The sequence below is a fragment of the Mustela nivalis genome (genome assembly GCF_964662115.1).
Source record: "Mustela nivalis genome assembly, chromosome: 8".
NCBI lineage: Eukaryota > Metazoa > Chordata > Mammalia > Carnivora > Mustelidae > Mustela > Mustela nivalis.
In genome coordinates this window covers 134,161,467-134,177,696 of record NC_139027.1, presented here as the reverse complement: position 1 = coordinate 134,177,696, position 16,230 = coordinate 134,161,467, and the positions used below count along the sequence as shown (strand labels likewise).

The following is a 16,230-nucleotide window of genomic DNA, read 5'->3' as shown; positions in this document are numbered from 1 at the left end:
ACTGTTCTTTGCATCACATTCTTATGTCAACTCTGAGTTAGGCATTGATGGTGTCCCCGTTTTATAGAATGGGTAAGGGTCTGTGGCTGAGCCAAGAGCCTGATTCTAGAGACTGTCCTTTATCCTGTCTCTCAGCTCATCTGACTAGTGCTGCCTGACAGAACTTTCTACAGTGAGGGAGACCCATGCTGCTGTGCTGTACAACTCGGTAGCACATAGTGTGCAAACAGTAGCCAATAGTGTGGTATTGGAGCACCTGAAATGTGGTGTGTGCACTGAAGAACTGAGGTGTATGTTTTATTTGTTAATTATTTTCCATTTTAATAGCTGCATGTGGCTAGTGGCAACCATCTCGGACAGAGTAGGGCCAACCCCTCCCAGGGCCAGGGTATTATTCTGCAGAAGGTCCAGAGCAGGAATCTCTAGAGGACTCTAGCTCAGGGCTCGGCACACAGTAGGTGTCTAATTAGGGCTTGCTCTCTGTAGTATTTCTAAGCAGAGTGATCGTCCTCAGAAGACAGTGGCTCCCCGTCTGCCCGATGACCAGATAGCAGCAAAAGGAAGTCGAGTGCTGAGTTTCATTCATGCCTAGGAGGACCCGCTTGTGTCAGCTTGCCTATGACTCTCCCAGCTCTGAAACTGAAAGTCCTGTGTCCTGGGAACCCACTCAGTCCTGGCAAACCGGGATGGTTGGTCGCCCTGTTTTTGCCTCTGACGAGGGGTGCATAGTCCTCAGGGAATGGGACTTCCTCAAGAGGCTCACTGAGAAGAATTTCCTCCTGGGCCTTACAGGCTGCACGCCAGTATTTGACAAATAAAGCAGGAGGTAAGTCTTTCTGCCCTTGGTGTGCCTCAGTTTCCCTTTTGGAAGGTTGGGGAGAAGGACCCCCTGGTCAAGGTAAAGCAGTTCAAGGTCAGGAGTCCAGGAGATGGGCAGCAGTGGCTGCTCCTGGGGGGGCACAGTGGCCCATATGTCTGACGGCTGGAGGCCACTAGGGTGAGGTGGGGGGTTTCCCCAGTGGCACCTGTGGCAGAAGTGGTCATGTCTGAGAGTCCAGTGAGGCCTAGAAAACAGAGTGGTCCCACGGAGGGAGCCAGCTCCTCTCTGCTCTTCAAGTTGTGGTCTGTCTGTGAGGGGGTGGGCGAGCTGATGAGTCACGAGCCTTGGTGCTACCCACAGTCGGACTGACAGTATCGGCAGTGGCCACTTTCAGAGCTGACTTTTAATCTGTGGGCCCGGAGGCTCCCACCCAGCGTTGCAGGTGACAGAGCCTAGCTGGGCTGTACCGAGAAAGAGCATCTTGACAGCGGCACCTCCCCACCCCCCTTCAGGCCTACTGGGGTCTGCGTGGCCTATTGGTAGGAGCCACGCGTGGCATCCCACGGACCTTCTTCTGGAGAGTGTGCAAAGTTCATGACATCCCTTCCCTTTATTTTCCTGTTTATTCAGAGCATGTGTAAACACATGGGTTGCCTGGTTCCCGCGTCTCTTTGGCCATTTCATTATTGCTGGAGCCTCTGAGCATCACTGGAAACCTTGGGTTTCTAAATGAATCTAAAAATAAACTCTTCGAGAGAAAAAAATCTTGGAGTTGGAGAGTTGACACAAGGCACCGTTATTTATTTCTTTTCCCTCCCCCCTCCCCTCCCCCTCCTCCTGCTCTCCCCCTTCCCCACCATCCCCGGACACAAAAAATCGGGGCAGCCAGAGAGGTCCCAAGAGACCTGCAAGGGCCCCTGGGTCAGTGTCCAGGGGTTTTGACCACCTGGGCTATAGCTCTGAGCCCTGGGCAACCCGCTCTGGGAGAGGCCCCGCTTGCAAAATGGGGGGGGTGCTTTAGAGTTGTGGGGGCACGGTTTGCTAAGAGCTGCGTGGGCTGGGGAAGGGTGGCCGGGCCATCCTTGCAGACAGCCACTGAGCTCCTGCACCCCCCCCACCACTTCTGTTCGCCGCTGCCCGCCTCTGCTCCCTCTCCCCGACTTCTCTCCCGAACAATCAGGGACTTGTGCTGGCGGCCGAGGGAGCCACGGAGCTGGCTGGCCGCGGAGGAGGCGACGTCATGGATTCCTGAGTGTGAAGTTTGCAGGAAAGCCCTTAGTTTTGGAGATGGCCGGGATCCAGCGGTTTCCATGGCGCTGGATAAACAGGAGGAAACAGTGAGGGAATCCCGTTATTTTACTGCATTGAAAGCCTATAAACACGGAGCGCGGGGAAGGAAGTCGCGTTCCCTCTCGAGTAAGCCCGAGCGCCCAGCCGCGCCGGGAGCGGGAGCGGGAGCCGGGAGCCGGGAGCCGGGAGCCGGGAGCCGGGAGCGGGAGCTGGGAACCGGGAACCGGGAACCGGAGACCGAGCCTGAGCGGGGAGCCGGGCGCCCGAGCCCGGAGGCAGCGGGCGCGCAGCTCCCGGGCTGGTTGCAGGCTCCAGGGCCAGGGCAGCCGGCGAGCATGCTTTAGGGAGGACGGGCCCGCGGCTCTCCCTCTCCCGCGGCGCGCCGAGCCCCCATCCCCTGCAGATGCAGAGAGAGGCTGCGTTCAGACCGGGGCACTGCCTTCCCCTCCGCATCATGGGGTCTGTGGACCAAGGTAAGCGACTCGCCTTCTGGTTCAGTCCTTTCCTCTACCGCCTCCCAGCCCTGTCCCTTCTGCTCCTTTCGGGCAGCGCTTTCAGCTCCTGGCTGAGGTCGCGCAGGAGGCCCGGGGACTGCCGTCTCCTAGGGGCGCAGGTAGTGGGGGCAGGGGCCGGGGTGCCCTCGCCCTGGCGAAGGAGGGGAGACCTGGGCATGGGGGGGAGTCGGCTTGAGGCCACTTTGCGGGGGCAGTGAGGCATCTCAAGGCGGGATTCCCTAGGCAGGTCTGTCGTAAGGACTGTCCCCTCCGTGGGTCGGTGGGAGAGATTCGAGCTGCTCACCGCCAGCTGCTTAACCATTCCAGCACCGGGCTTCTGACAGCAGATGCCATTCCGCTCTATCACCATCATCACCAGCACCATCATCACCATCATCGTCATCGTCATCGTCATCATCATTTAGACTTTTTTCTTCTTTTAGAGGAACACGCTTGACATTTTACTATATAATGGATACAGTAATGAGGATTTTTGCTTTTTAACAGAGCAGCAGATGCCCTGGGGCATTTGAACAACTTTCTTTCCCCCTTTTTGATGTGCCTAATGGATACAGTCCTCCGGCTTCTCTTTTAAGTGCAATGTACCATCAGTTTGTTTGGCGATCTGATTACACTCTACTTTCCATGTCTCTGTCTTCCCCCCCTTCTTGGAGTTAGCGCCGGAATCACACTATTGGGATCTTACGGGAGGGGCTTGACGTATAAGAATATGATATGAAAATAGCCATCTGGCTGGGATTGCAGAGGGCTTTAGGCTGCACGCTAATGAAGCGGGCTTTAAGAGTGGGAACCAGGCAATGCGATGTGTTTTCCAGAGGCCAGCCCCGCGTGGGGCGGGGGGCACTGCCCAGCCGGCAGGACTGCAAGAGTTAAGTGAAATAAATATGCGTAGGAGGAGTTAGCCTCGTGTCATAAAATCAGAGTTGAATGTAGGTTTTGTGCTCTGTGTGGCTGATTAAAGTTCTGGGGGAAAAGAAATGACAATTTCAGTAAATAAACCTGAAGGGCTCTTTTTTTTCTTTTTTTTTTTTTTGAAAACCCAAGTGAGGCCAACTGCCTTGGGTTAGGTAAATGGTGTGCTTTGCCACAGTGAACTTCAATGGCTTATATTTTTTTTTTTAGCTGAGTTGCACTTTTGAAAGCAAGACCCTGCCAATGCTTTGAACATTTTTATGGGCACCAGGTTATCCTGTCCTCTGCTAGGGGTCAAGCCTATGACAATACTGGTCACAAGACATTACTGACACGGCAGCATCTGTAAAAGTGATGCTCTCAGCCAGCCGACAGACAGATGTCTTATGGACACAAATTGGCTTTTACTGTCACATGTACTGAAGAATAGTGTTTGATGTTATGATAGTGGGGGTGGGGACAGACTAATGCAGAATTGAGCTCTATTCAGAAAGGGAGAGAGAGCTTGGAGGAGAAACTGGGCTTCTGTTTTACAGTGTGATCTAACACAAGCCTCACATTTTATTGGTGTGGCTACACCTCTCCTCTGGGTTTATGAACTTGCTTGTCCCTCCAGATTTTGAAGTGTGTGTATTTTGGACGTGCACGTGCATTGCCTACCCTCCCCAAGCCAAGCTCGTGTGTGCAGGGGTTGTAGTATGAGTGTGCCAATGTGTGTACGCATGTGGGAGACAGGGTACCACATTGTTCCCAGCAAACCACACTTGGCATGCCAAGGCAACGGGCACACGGAATACGATTCTAGACACCACAGACAGCTTCAGCATGACAGACAGCACTTCACAGCATGAGTGGCTTCAGCTGTGTCCTGCATCAGGGTCTCCCTGGGGAACAACCGAAGGGCCCCTTTAAACTCAAACGCTGCCGTGATCCTAGGAACAGACCTGAAGTGTGCCTGCAGATGGGCGGGGTCAGCAATAGTGAATAGAAATATTTGCATGGTAAGAAAATACTGACCTTGCTGTGCAGCTCCGGGTCAAGGTCCTGGGAAAAACTGAAGATCTGAAAGAGGTGTGTTCAGTTTTATCTGAAGTGGGATGATGGAAAGTATTTTAGGAATTAACAAACCCAGGGTGAGCTCTGTTCACTCCCAGACCCAAACTCCCAGTCTTCTGCTTGGATTAGAGTTCCTGCTTGGCCACATTGCAACTGCGTGATCTTGGGCAAGTGACTTAACGTCTCTGTGCCTCGGTTTCCACATCCGTGAAATGGGACCAGTAATAATGTCTCCCTCACAAGTTGCTGTGAGATTCTGGGAGGTAACAGAGGTAAAGCCCCTACGATGGTCTCACGCTCACAGATCAGCACTTGGCAAATATTAGTTGTGATTCCTGTTGCTTTGAAGATGCTAAATGACAACATGGTGACAAAAATGGAATGTCGCAGCTAAAATTCTTTGAAGAGATGCGGTGCTTTAAATCTCTTGAGGTACACTTTTAACTTATTGGAGCTTTCCAATGGCACAGGTTGGACAAGATCATGTCTTCTAAAGCCCGTTTCCTCGGCTGCAACAGGGAATATGATGATGAGGGCCTCGGGGGGGGGGTGTTATGAGCGCCCCATGAAATCACGCTCATGGAACGCTCACCTCTGTGCTGAACATGAGGTAAAACATGCTAAATGTTATTACTGCCTGACAGTTTAGGACCAAGAGAGCTACTTTGCCTGAAGTCACACAGCAAGCTGGCCCTACAATGCCTGGCACGCGAATGTGTGTGTTGAGGACTATTACCGTCTCCTTCACGGAGGTGGGGAGCGAAGCACAGAGAGGTGCGGGAACTGGCCAGGTGCTGCCCAGCAGGGAAGCGGTGCAGCCATACTTTGAACCCAGCCTCTTGACCATAAGCTCTGTTGTCTCTGGAACTCATTAATATACTCTTAATTCTTTCTAACACCGTTTGACCGATGAGGGCGCGGAGGCAGACCTGACCCTGGTTCTGCGCTCTTCTGGCAGGGTGTTCTCTGATGTATCCTGGAAGGGAAAGAGAGCAGTGTGCAAGGAGGGGAAGGGTACAAGCATCATCCGTAGAGTCAGGGAAACTGAGGCAGCAGCTGATTTGTTTCAATAGTAGAGTGAGTCAAGGAGGGCTTCTTGCCTTGGCTCAGGGGAACGGAGGCGCGATGTTTCCATTTCCACTAGAACAAGAACAGTTCCTGGGCAGCCGGGACGCTCTTAAGCCAGCACTGCCTTCTGCCTGCACTGGTCAGAGACCCTTCCAGGCCCCACCCCCCACCCCAACCACCCCCCGCCACGTGGCTAAGCCCTTCTGTTGCTCCCACATCACTGCACCTCCAGCAACACCTCCGGGTCTCTCCTCCTTTCCCTAGAACTTCAGAGAGAAGCGCTCATTATCCCGGAAGCTCCTCCAACTACCTTTATGGCAAACTTTCCTTAACTGGATTGTACACCCCCTGAGGCGAGCGCCAGGTCGACTTCTGTGTCTAGGATGGGGCCCAGGACACTTCTACAGTGGAGAAGCTAATAGCCTGAGATCTGGTGATTTGAGTTCAAATCTTCGCTCTGCCCCTTGTTAGCTGTAGGACCGTAGGCAGGTAACTTGGCTTTCCTATGTCTCAGCGACCTCACATAGAAAAGGATGACCATGATAATATGCAGAGTAATCGTTCATAACTGAGCGTTCACCAGTCAGGACAGCAGGAGTGGGGGTCCCAGCAGACTCCCCTGCTGGGCCAGGTTTTAACCCTTTGTTTGCTGAGTGGCCGGGAAGGTCTGAAGGCAGCGGAGACCCTTGGAGAGGAGGACGACAATTATTTATTAATCTATGGAGGGTTTCACTCTTTTAATAAACAGTATGACCCTCAAAGTACCCACTTCATAAATAATTGATGTCATTATTACTGTATAATTCATTAGTTCAATATTTACTCTCCACCCCCAACCCCCGAAAAATCCAGACTAAAAAACCAATTACCAAGTGCTTTTCTCTGGCATTTTCACATTGGATTGATCTCCCTGACTGCTTACACGAGTGGCCGAGTATTTCACATCTCACCCGGAAGAAGCCAGGCAGGTTTCTATTTTTGTTCCTTTGTTAGAATATATGTGCTGCCGAAGCGAGCACTGTTCCTTTGTTAGAATAGGGATGTGAAGCTCTGACCACCCAGACTGGACTGGAGGCCCCCGCCCTGTGCTGCCCTGTCCTGTGCTGGTCACACTGGGATAACTGGCCATGCTTCGTCTGTGTCTTTTTTCAGACTTCAACTCCAGGAAGTAGAAACCACAGCTGTCTTGTTCACTCCTGTGGCCCCAGGGCCTTGAACAGTGCCTGGCCCTTAGTAGGTCCTTGGTACTTTTTTGTGTTCAGTGGATGGCCGGACAGATGAATGGATGAATGGGTGATGCGCAGAAGGGGGTGATCTGACCTGTGAAGGTCGTGGAACTAAGACTTAAAACTCTGAAGCACTGTGCCATCTTTTTGGTTCACTCTCTTTGGCCTCCTTTTCACAATGACGGTGGCCTTTGACTTCCACGTTTTCCTACCAAAGGCTACAGGCCCAAACAGGATTCCTCCTGGGCCATCCAACAGACACGTGCTTTCATGCTGCCTGCAGAACATTGGCCCCAAAGACCACGATGGCTGCCACCACTTGTGGCCACCAACTACGTGCCAGGCCCTGTCCTGAGGGTCTCTCTTGTACCACCTCGTTAACCTCACGCCCGCCGGACGGCCGCCACGCCCATCTTGCACAAGGAGGTGCGGTCACTCCCCCTGCTCCTGGGGGAACACAGCTAAGTCACGGAGCTTGGACACAATCCACTCTGCCCTGTCGCTCCCTGAGGCTGAATGATCATCGACACCAAGGGGACCTGTTTTCTCTTTCTTGAACAACCATTCCCGGTTTTCTCCCACACCATGGGGCTGCCTTGGGTCCTTGTCCTTAAAGCCTCTTGGAGGCTTTAAGGATGCTTCTTTGGTGACTCTGGCACTGCTCCCCGAGCCAGTGTATCCCCACTCCTCTTCTCTGCCCACACACCATTTGGGCCTTCTCTCGGCCTGTGCCAGCCTCGCCACCCCTTTCCTCCCGGCCCACCTCATTCTCACCCCCACTTAGATGCTCCCTTGACCATTTAGTTCATTTTCATCAACACTGTGAGGGCACTCACTGTGTGCGAGTTACTGTCCCAGATGCTGGGGACAGAGCAGTGAATGAGACAGAGTTTGCCCTTGGGAGGCAAAAGCCAAGCAAGTGACCCTGGGAATAGCCAAGATAGTTTCAAAGGGCATCCAATGCTAGAGACTCAAATAAGAGAACGGAGCTGGGAATGGCTTTGTGTATGCACACTCGCATGGACACGCGTGCACGTGTGTACACGAGCTGTGCATGCATGTGTTCATATACGTAAATATATGTGTGGGTTTGTGAGTGTATGCATGCAGAAGATGCTCACGTATAGGTGTGTGCACATATATGTGCATGCATGTGCATGTGTGTATGCATGTGTATTCGTGTGCATATGTGTATACCGGTACGGGGGAGTGTGTATATGTATCTGCATGTATGTGTATATGTGTGCACGTGTGCCTGCATGCATGTGTGTATATGTGTATGTATGTGTGTGCGTATGTGTGTGACCGTGTATATGTGTGCACGTATGTGTATATGTATATGCACGCATGTTGTGTATGTGTGCATATATGTGTGCATGCATGTACACCTGTGCACATGTGTGCACATAAATGTGTGCATGTGCGTGCGCACACATGTGTGCATTGTGCACGTGTGTACATGCACACGTGTGCACGCATGTGTGTGTGCATGCCTGTGTGATGGGTGGGGGTGTTCATTTCCTATGGCTGCTGTCACACTGTGACCACAAACTGGGTGGCTGAAAACAAGAGGAATCTATTTTCGCTCTTTTTCGAAGACTAAACCTTGGAACTCAGGGTGTCAGCAGGGCCGTGATCTCTCTGAAGGATCTAGGGGAGGATACTCTATCATCTCTTCCAACCTCCGGGGACTCCTGGCCATTCTTAGCTTGTGGATGCAGCCCTCCGGTCTCTGCATCTGCTCTCACAGGGCCTTCTTCCTCGTGTGTGTGTGTGTGTGTGTGTGTGTGTGTGTGTGTGTCCTCTCTTCTTCCTATAAGGATACCAGTTGCTGGATTCCAGCCTTCAGCTTGAATGAGTTCATCCTAACTGATGACATCTGCAAAGGCCCTCTTTCCAAACGAGATCACATTCGCAGGTAGCTGGGGTTAGGAATTGAATGTATTTTTGGGAAAAGACACAATTTAACCCACACGGTAGGGTTTGCTGATTCAGACTGAATGGCCCCTTTGTCTTTAAAGAGATGTCTTTTTCACTGCGCTCTGAATGGCATGGTGTCTGCCTACAGAATGTCTGGGGGAAAGAGCATCCAGGCAGAAGGAGGAGGCCCTAAGGAGAGAGATGTGCTTGGAACATTCAGGGAACAGCAAGAAAGCCTGTATGGCTGGAGGCTGGAACCCAGATTTGGAGGGGGGGGGGTGGGGCGCCGTGGGGGTTGGGGGAGCGGGATGCGATCAGGGAGGCAAGTCAGGGCTGGAGCAGTCTGAAGTTCATTCTCAGGGTAATGGGAGGCACTAGGGGAATTTTAAGTGCACAGGGTGTGGTCTTGTTAATCTTTTCAAAGGCTCATACTGGCCATTAAGTGGAGAACAGCCTGAATCACGTAAGAAGAGGTGCTCGGAATGCAGATGGGTGTCTGTTGCCGGGGCGCGGGTGGGAGATGATGATGCCTGGGAGCAGTGCGGGGCGGAGGAGGTGGAGAGAGCTGGTGTCTAGTCCACAGAGTGCTCTCCTTTGTGGTTGGAATGGTCCCTGTCTCTGGCACGGGGATAGACGCCATTAATTTTGTGAACAATAGGAACCCCTTCAGACACATCCTCCTTTCAGCCCAGCCTAGATGCCCCACGTGGGCCCCTCCTTCATCCTCTCCTATCACTGGGAGTCACGAGACACTTTTCAGCGTTTCATCTTCGTCCAAAATGTCCCTTAGCAAATCCGCCCTTCGCTAATAACCAAGGAACAGTGTGACTCAGTAATGAGTATCAGACTTGTGTGGGACAAAATCATTTCCGTGGTGGCATGTGTGACTTTAGAAGTAAACTCTGTGCCTAGTTTCCTTAACTGAAACATGGGTGATAGTAATCCTTACACATGGTGGGGGGGGGCTTGGAGGTTTAAAGATCCTGTCTGTGACACCCTCAGCGCAGAGAAAGCAGTGAGTTCATGCTAGCGACCACTTTATTGTTTTAAATTCAAGTTAGTACTTTCCTTTAGCTTCATAACCTTCAAGTCTGTCCATTGTCCACCACAGATCTCTGGAGTCTTTCCTGTGGGTTCTGGATGACCTTCAGTCATTGAACCAGTAAGTCCAGAGGTGTGTGTGCAAGTTCCACTAGGGGCAAGGCACCAGCTAGGTCTTATGGAGAAAATCCAAGATATAGAAAGACGTGCTTATTTGCATTTGAAAGTCAGATCAAGATTTTTCTTTTTGTACATTTGGGGAGACCCAGTCCTATGGGAAGCCATTTACATGTTATGTAACTCAAGGTGTAAGTAAAATCTAGTGATGGTTTTGACAGAGGAATGCAAGAGGGAGAGACAGAGATGCCTTGTGGTCTTATTGGGGGGCCAAGGTGTGGTCATGTGGAAGCACGGCTGGTGGAGGGTCGCTGTGAGCTCCCTAAAGTCAGCTTGCTGTCCTCACTCCCTGACTTCAAAGAGTATGAAGTCAGCCCTGATGTTTTAGTCTCTGAAGACTACAGCAAGGGAGAGAATGGAGATGTGAAATGCAATACTGGGGGCACAGGCATCTAGGGGGATGGGCCTGGGTGGCAGCAGGGCAGAAGGCAGATGGTTGAGAAGTGGTTGTGGGAATGGGTGGGGACTAGCCAGTGCTCCGTCCCCTAACTAGCAGCTGCCTGCCTGTAAGGCTCTGCTTTGGTAGAAGATGAAGCTCCCCGGGCTGAGTGATGGCGGCTCCTCGTGCTTGATCCGAAGCAAGGACAGTAGTTGAAGAGAAAGGTAAATTTGCTGCTCCCCCACTGAGGACCAGTTTCAGGAGGCAGAGGGGCATGTGCTGTGAAGCCAGGAATCAAGGGTGAGCAGGAACCAGATGGGAGGAGTCAAGAGCCTGGAAGCCAGGGTCTCAAGCTCCTGTGCTCCAGGGGACAAGGGCGGGCTGGGTAGAGGCCTGACAGCGATGGAATCATCTGAAGGAGCAGCTGCTGCTCTGCTCCCGCACGCTGGTCCACATGGGACTACGGACCTGCCGTCCCAGATCTTCCTGGTTTTTAGGAGCTACCGGAAATTGGGGTTTTTATGTAAAATCTCCCAATTTATTTTCTTTTAAGGATTCTATTTATTTATTTGACAGAGAGAGAAAGAGAGCACAAGCCCAGGGAGGAGCAAGTTGAGAGAGAGAGGGGGAAGCAGGCTCCCCATCGAGCAGGGAGCCCGATGTGGGGCTCCATCCCGGGACCCTGGGATCATGACCTGAGCTGAACACAGATGCTTAACCGACTGAGCCACACAGGAACCCCCAAATCTCCCAGTTTAAAAATGTTAGTTTGGATTAAAAGGAATGATCAAGCAGCCCAGTCGTAATGTGCGTGCAGGATGGATTCGGCTGAGCTACAGCAAACCTGTGATTTCTGCTGTCAGACGGAGCATCTTCTCACATTCCATACCTGGATTCGGGTTTGGGCTTTTAATAGAAGGTCGCCCTCTTAGAGCCTGCATGGTCAAGGTCAATGTCTGCAGGGGGGTGCGGGGTGGGGGAGGGTGTAGATGGAAGTGGGAGAATTGTTTTCTCACACCAGAGAAGTCCTGTGCAGGCTTTAAAAGACCATGTAGGAGACAGATTGGAGTAGAAGTCAGCTCTCAGACTGTCTTATTTCCCCCATCCATAAGGAGCTCACTCCTGAAGATGGCTGCGGTGGGAAGGCAGACTAGAAGGGCATGCCAAAAGACTCCGTAATCGAGATGAGTAACACTTTAATGTAATATTTTAAAATCAAAATTGATGTCAAAAACCCATGCTGAACCAAGAATGAAAATAAGAATTTTAAATAAAGACAGGACCAGTATTACTCATGTTTCCTTTTTGCCTCAGGCTGTGGTGTGGCTCTGCGGGGCCCTGTTGGTATTCATTCTGTCTTCATTAGAATTGTCATTGTTTGCTCACCGTGGATGCTTTTTTCTTTTTATTTTTGCACTTGTTTTCCTTTTTCGAACCATTTCATGGACATCATTTCATCAGTTGCTGAGTATTTTGGCGCTGTCCTGGGTCTAGCTTCATTTGCCTATCCACATTCCAGGCCTGTGGGAGCCAAACGCACCTCCCTCTAATTTATAATATCTCTAAATTATAATATTAGCATATTGAATTATAATAGTAGCATGTAGGGAGATCATCCCAGGATGGTCTGAGGTCGAGGTGGGTTTGTTTCTGGAACGTAGTAAAGGATGTGCCTGCTTTTTGGATTAGACTTCAGAAGGTTTCAGTGCCTACAGTTTGTAGTCAAGCTTTTATTACAATGGGCGTTGTCAGCATGTGGCGTTCGTGACGAGAGCTGGTGACTTATTTGTTGTAGTCTGCCATCGTGCCTCGCTGTGTCACTTGTAGGACCTGGCACACAGTGAACGTGTGCTGCCCCAATTCCAAAAATTAAGAATCTTAAGACAGCGGAGCTTTAAACCAAGTGTGGGGTCCTTCTGAGCACAGGGTCTCATGTACACCCATGAAGATGGCCCTGGAGGGCACTGGGGTGAGCATCAAAGAATGCTTGACTGTTAGAGCCGGAACGGGGACTCAGGTATGACCCAGCTCATCCCCCATTTTACAGATGGAGAAACTGAGGCACAGAAAGCCCAGGTGACTTGCTTAAAGGTTGCAGCACGAGTTAGAGGAAGAACTTGGATTGGATCCTGGGCTTCCCAGCCCAGCGATGTTTCGTCTTCTACCCCTAGGTCACCCCAACCTTGGCCAGACATTTGTGTTTTCACGCCTGTGGGTACCATTGACCTTCAGGGAGGCCAGTGGTGGGGGCAGTGGTGACTGGATTAAAAAATACCACGCAAATATTTTCTGGAACACAACGTATATTCTACAAGTATTTCTTCTTCTTTCTTTCTTAAATAAAAAACATGTACAGGCAGAATTTCCCTAGAGCTACTGAGTCAGATGCAATGTTTTTATGTAAAAATGATTACAGGTATCGTAAGCACGCTAGAGGCAGGGCCGGCAGTTGTGCAAAACACCAGATTTCAGGATATCCCTGACAAGTCCCATTAAACTGAGGGAAGTGGGGACCCCATTGTTCCTCTTGGTACAAGCTTCTGCCAGATTGATCTCTCAGGGGGATACTCTTTTGGCACCGTGCCTTCATTCATTCCTTAAGCTGCCTCTTAGGGACTACCTACCACCCTCTTCTAGGATGTGGGGATATAGCCAGAATTGCTAGACAGAAATACAAGGTGCCTGGGTAATGTTGAATTTCAAAATGAATCATTTTTAGCTTAAATATACCCCCATCATGTATGGAACATACTTACACTAAAAAAATGTGTTGTTCGTCTAAACTCCAAATTTAACTTGTGTCCTGTATTTTTATCCACGAAAGCCCCAGATATGCCAGTGACCAAAGCAGACACACAGCTTTGCCCCTGTGGGGCTTCCATTCAAGTGAGAACAGGTAATCAACAGGTGAACGGATATACAGATGAGTACAGTATACTGTAGAGAAAAAGGCCATGACAACACAAAGCTGACCATGGGAAAAAAGAATGCCAGGGGCGCTATTTTTATTGGGGTGGTTACAGAAGGTGTCTCTGAGGAAGTAACATTTGGGCTGAGGCATGAACAGTGAGGGGCTGGCCTGGCAAACACCCATGGGAGCAGGATGTGCAAAGGCCCTGAGGTGGGGTTGTACTTGGCATTATCAAGGAACGGGTGGATGAGCAGGGTGGTAGAAGGGGGTAAGAGAAGGGGTGAATGGTGAGAGATGGTCGTCTAAGAGAGCTGGGGCTGGAGGCAGCTTGTCCAAGGTTTCATAGGCCAGAGTATTTGTATTTAATTCTAAACTTAATGGGAAGCCACAGGGGCATTTACGGGATCTATATTGTGCGAAGATGCCTGTGGCTGCTCTGTGTCAAGGCAAAGCGGAAGAAGCAAGACCAGGGAGGAGGTGGCTGCAGTTGTGCAGTTGTCCAGGGAAGTGGCTCGTTGGGGCGTGAGGTTGGTGAGACACAGTTGGGTCTAGGTTACATTTTGAGATAGAGATGTCCAGATTTGCTGCACGTTTGTCCATGCGTGTGAGAAAACGAGAGGGATCACAGGACTACTCCTTGGATTATGGTCAGAGAACTGGATAAATGGGGCAGGGGTGGCAGTGATATTTGAGCTGGGAGGTCGGGGAGCAGAGAGGTTTCAGAGCATCACGGGGCTTGCTGTGGACCCGGTCACTTTGAGATGCCTGTTGGACACCCGAACAGAATGTTGGGTTGGCAGCTGGACGCGTTGCCCGGATGTAAGGGGAGAGGTCCGGGCCGCAGCTGAAGATGAGCTTCCTGCCAGAAGGCAGAAAGGAACGTAGAGCTGTGGGTAGTGGGTCCTTCCAGCACCCACCTGAATGGGCCTCATGACTTAGAGCCCAAGACCAATGCTCCTCTGATATTCGTGTTTAGGGGGAATCAAATCGTGCCTAGAAGAGGAAAAGAAATCACTCAAGCATGACCAAGGACAAGGGTACATATGTGTGTCTCTTGTGGGCTGTTGCTGTTTTGAACATCCTCCGCAAAGGCTACGCTCCCAGAGTTCCTTGTCCCCTTGGCTTATGGGTCGCTTCCTAATTGGTCTTCCCGCTTCAGCCCTTGTACCCTGCAGTTTCTTCTCCACATAGAACCCAAGCAATTGTTTAAAAACTTGAATACGATCTTGTCACACACTGCCAGACACTGTTTGGTTGTTCCCCATTGCTCTTATGTCCAGAATTCTCCGCATGGTCCCAGGGCCCCACTTACTTCCCAGCCTTCCCTTATACCTTCTTCAGGTTCCTTAGTACCTGCCACTCCAGTCTTCCTTCCGTGCCTCCAACACTTCATACTTCCTCCTGCCTCAGGGCCTTTGCACATACTTTTCCGCATCTGGCTGCTAGTTCTTCTTCTCACTATTACTGGCCAACTTCTTGATGACTTTTGGGCCTCTGTGGAAACATCAGCTCCTGGGGAAGCCTTCCCTGAACTCTGTGTATCTACATTAGGTTTCCTTGCTACAAGCTCTAGCACCTTCTTCTTTTCTTCATGGTGCTTACCTCGGTTTGCAACTATACATTAGGGTAAGTGCTTGTTAAAGTGAGCTGAATTCCTGGAGCAGGGCCAGACAGTACCAAGGTGTGCTAGAAGTTTCAAGCTCTCAGGGGCTTTGCTGGCTTCCCCTTGCACTTTTGTTGGAAAGGCGGGAGAAAAACGAAGAGGCCGGGGCCTCTGCAAGGAGGTCAGGCACAGGGCAGAGAGAAGGTTGACAGAGCTGCACTGTCAAAGGCCTCCATCCCACCCCTGTCCCCCGGGGGTGGGGGCACTGAATGCATAAAGGTCATGCATTCTGCTCCTAATCCTTGCTCCTAAGAGCACAAATTATTTATTTTGGAATTGAAAATATGTCTTCCTCCCAACCCAAACCTCCACCCTCAAGGTGGCCCTCCAAGAAGAAAAGCTTCTCACTTCCCATGGCTCCAGCAGAAATTGTTTTGGGTCAGGGCCTAGTCTGAACCTATTTCTTTAAAGAACCTTTGATCGTTAGGGCGCAGATCCCAAAACTTAGAAGCTTTGAAAATATATCCACTATTCAGAGGAACAGCTAAGGTAGTTAGAGTCTTTTTCTATTTTTATTTTTTTTTAAATTAATTTATTTTAGAGAGTGAGTGCTTGGGAGCATGGAGAGGAGCAGAGGTAGAGGGACAAGCAGACTCCCTGCTGGATGGGGTTGTTAAAATCTAAGGAACTTACACACACAGGAGAGTTCAACCCCTTTTCCAGCTGTCCATCCATCCCTCCATCCAAACATCCACTTTTCTATTGAGCCATTGATTGATCCAGCTGCTATTATCTAAACATCTCTTCTTCCACCAAGTGATCAATTAATCTAGGTATGTATCCACTGATGAATCCAACCAACTCACTCTTCCTTCCATCCATCCATCCATCCATCATCCATCCATCCATCATCCATCCATCCATCATCCGTCATCCGTCCCTCCATTCATCCACCATCCATCCATCCATTCACCCCTGCACCCATGCATCCCTCCAAACACCCACTCTTCCACTCATCCGTCTATCCATCCATCCACACATCCACTGGACATAAAGTTGTGTCTGAGTGAGGCAGTCATGACCACTGCCTTAGTAGGTCTCATAGGCTAGAGAAGATGAAATCTCTTTTCAAGCCTGGGTCATTCATTCAGTTCTTTGCCAGGTGTGGGGGTGGGGGGGACAATTGGATTGATAGTTTTGCCAAAATTAGCTCAAGAGTAGTTTCCCAAAGGAACACTCTGGGATGCTATTATCAGAAGCAGGGAATGATTCCGGGTAGGCAAATCAACAGATGTCCACTAGATTAGAGGGG

General features: G+C 50.6%; 1 protein-coding gene across 3 annotated transcripts in view; it reads left to right on the top strand.

The window, feature by feature from the left end:
* Positions 1–2,234: 2,234 nt before the first annotated feature.
* Positions 2,235–16,230, top strand: part of NFATC2 (nuclear factor of activated T cells 2) — a 155,998-nt gene continuing 142,002 nt past the window's right edge. For 2 of the 3 annotated variants that reach the window (XM_082744943.1, XM_082744944.1), the window contains exon 1: positions 2,235–2,583. In XM_082744943.1, coding sequence (XP_082601069.1) covers positions 2,514–2,583 — 70 coding nt within the window. In that variant the 5' untranslated portion in view covers positions 2,235–2,513. The remainder of the gene's footprint in view (positions 2,584–16,230) is intronic. The other variant, XM_082744946.1, reaches the window with a different exon arrangement.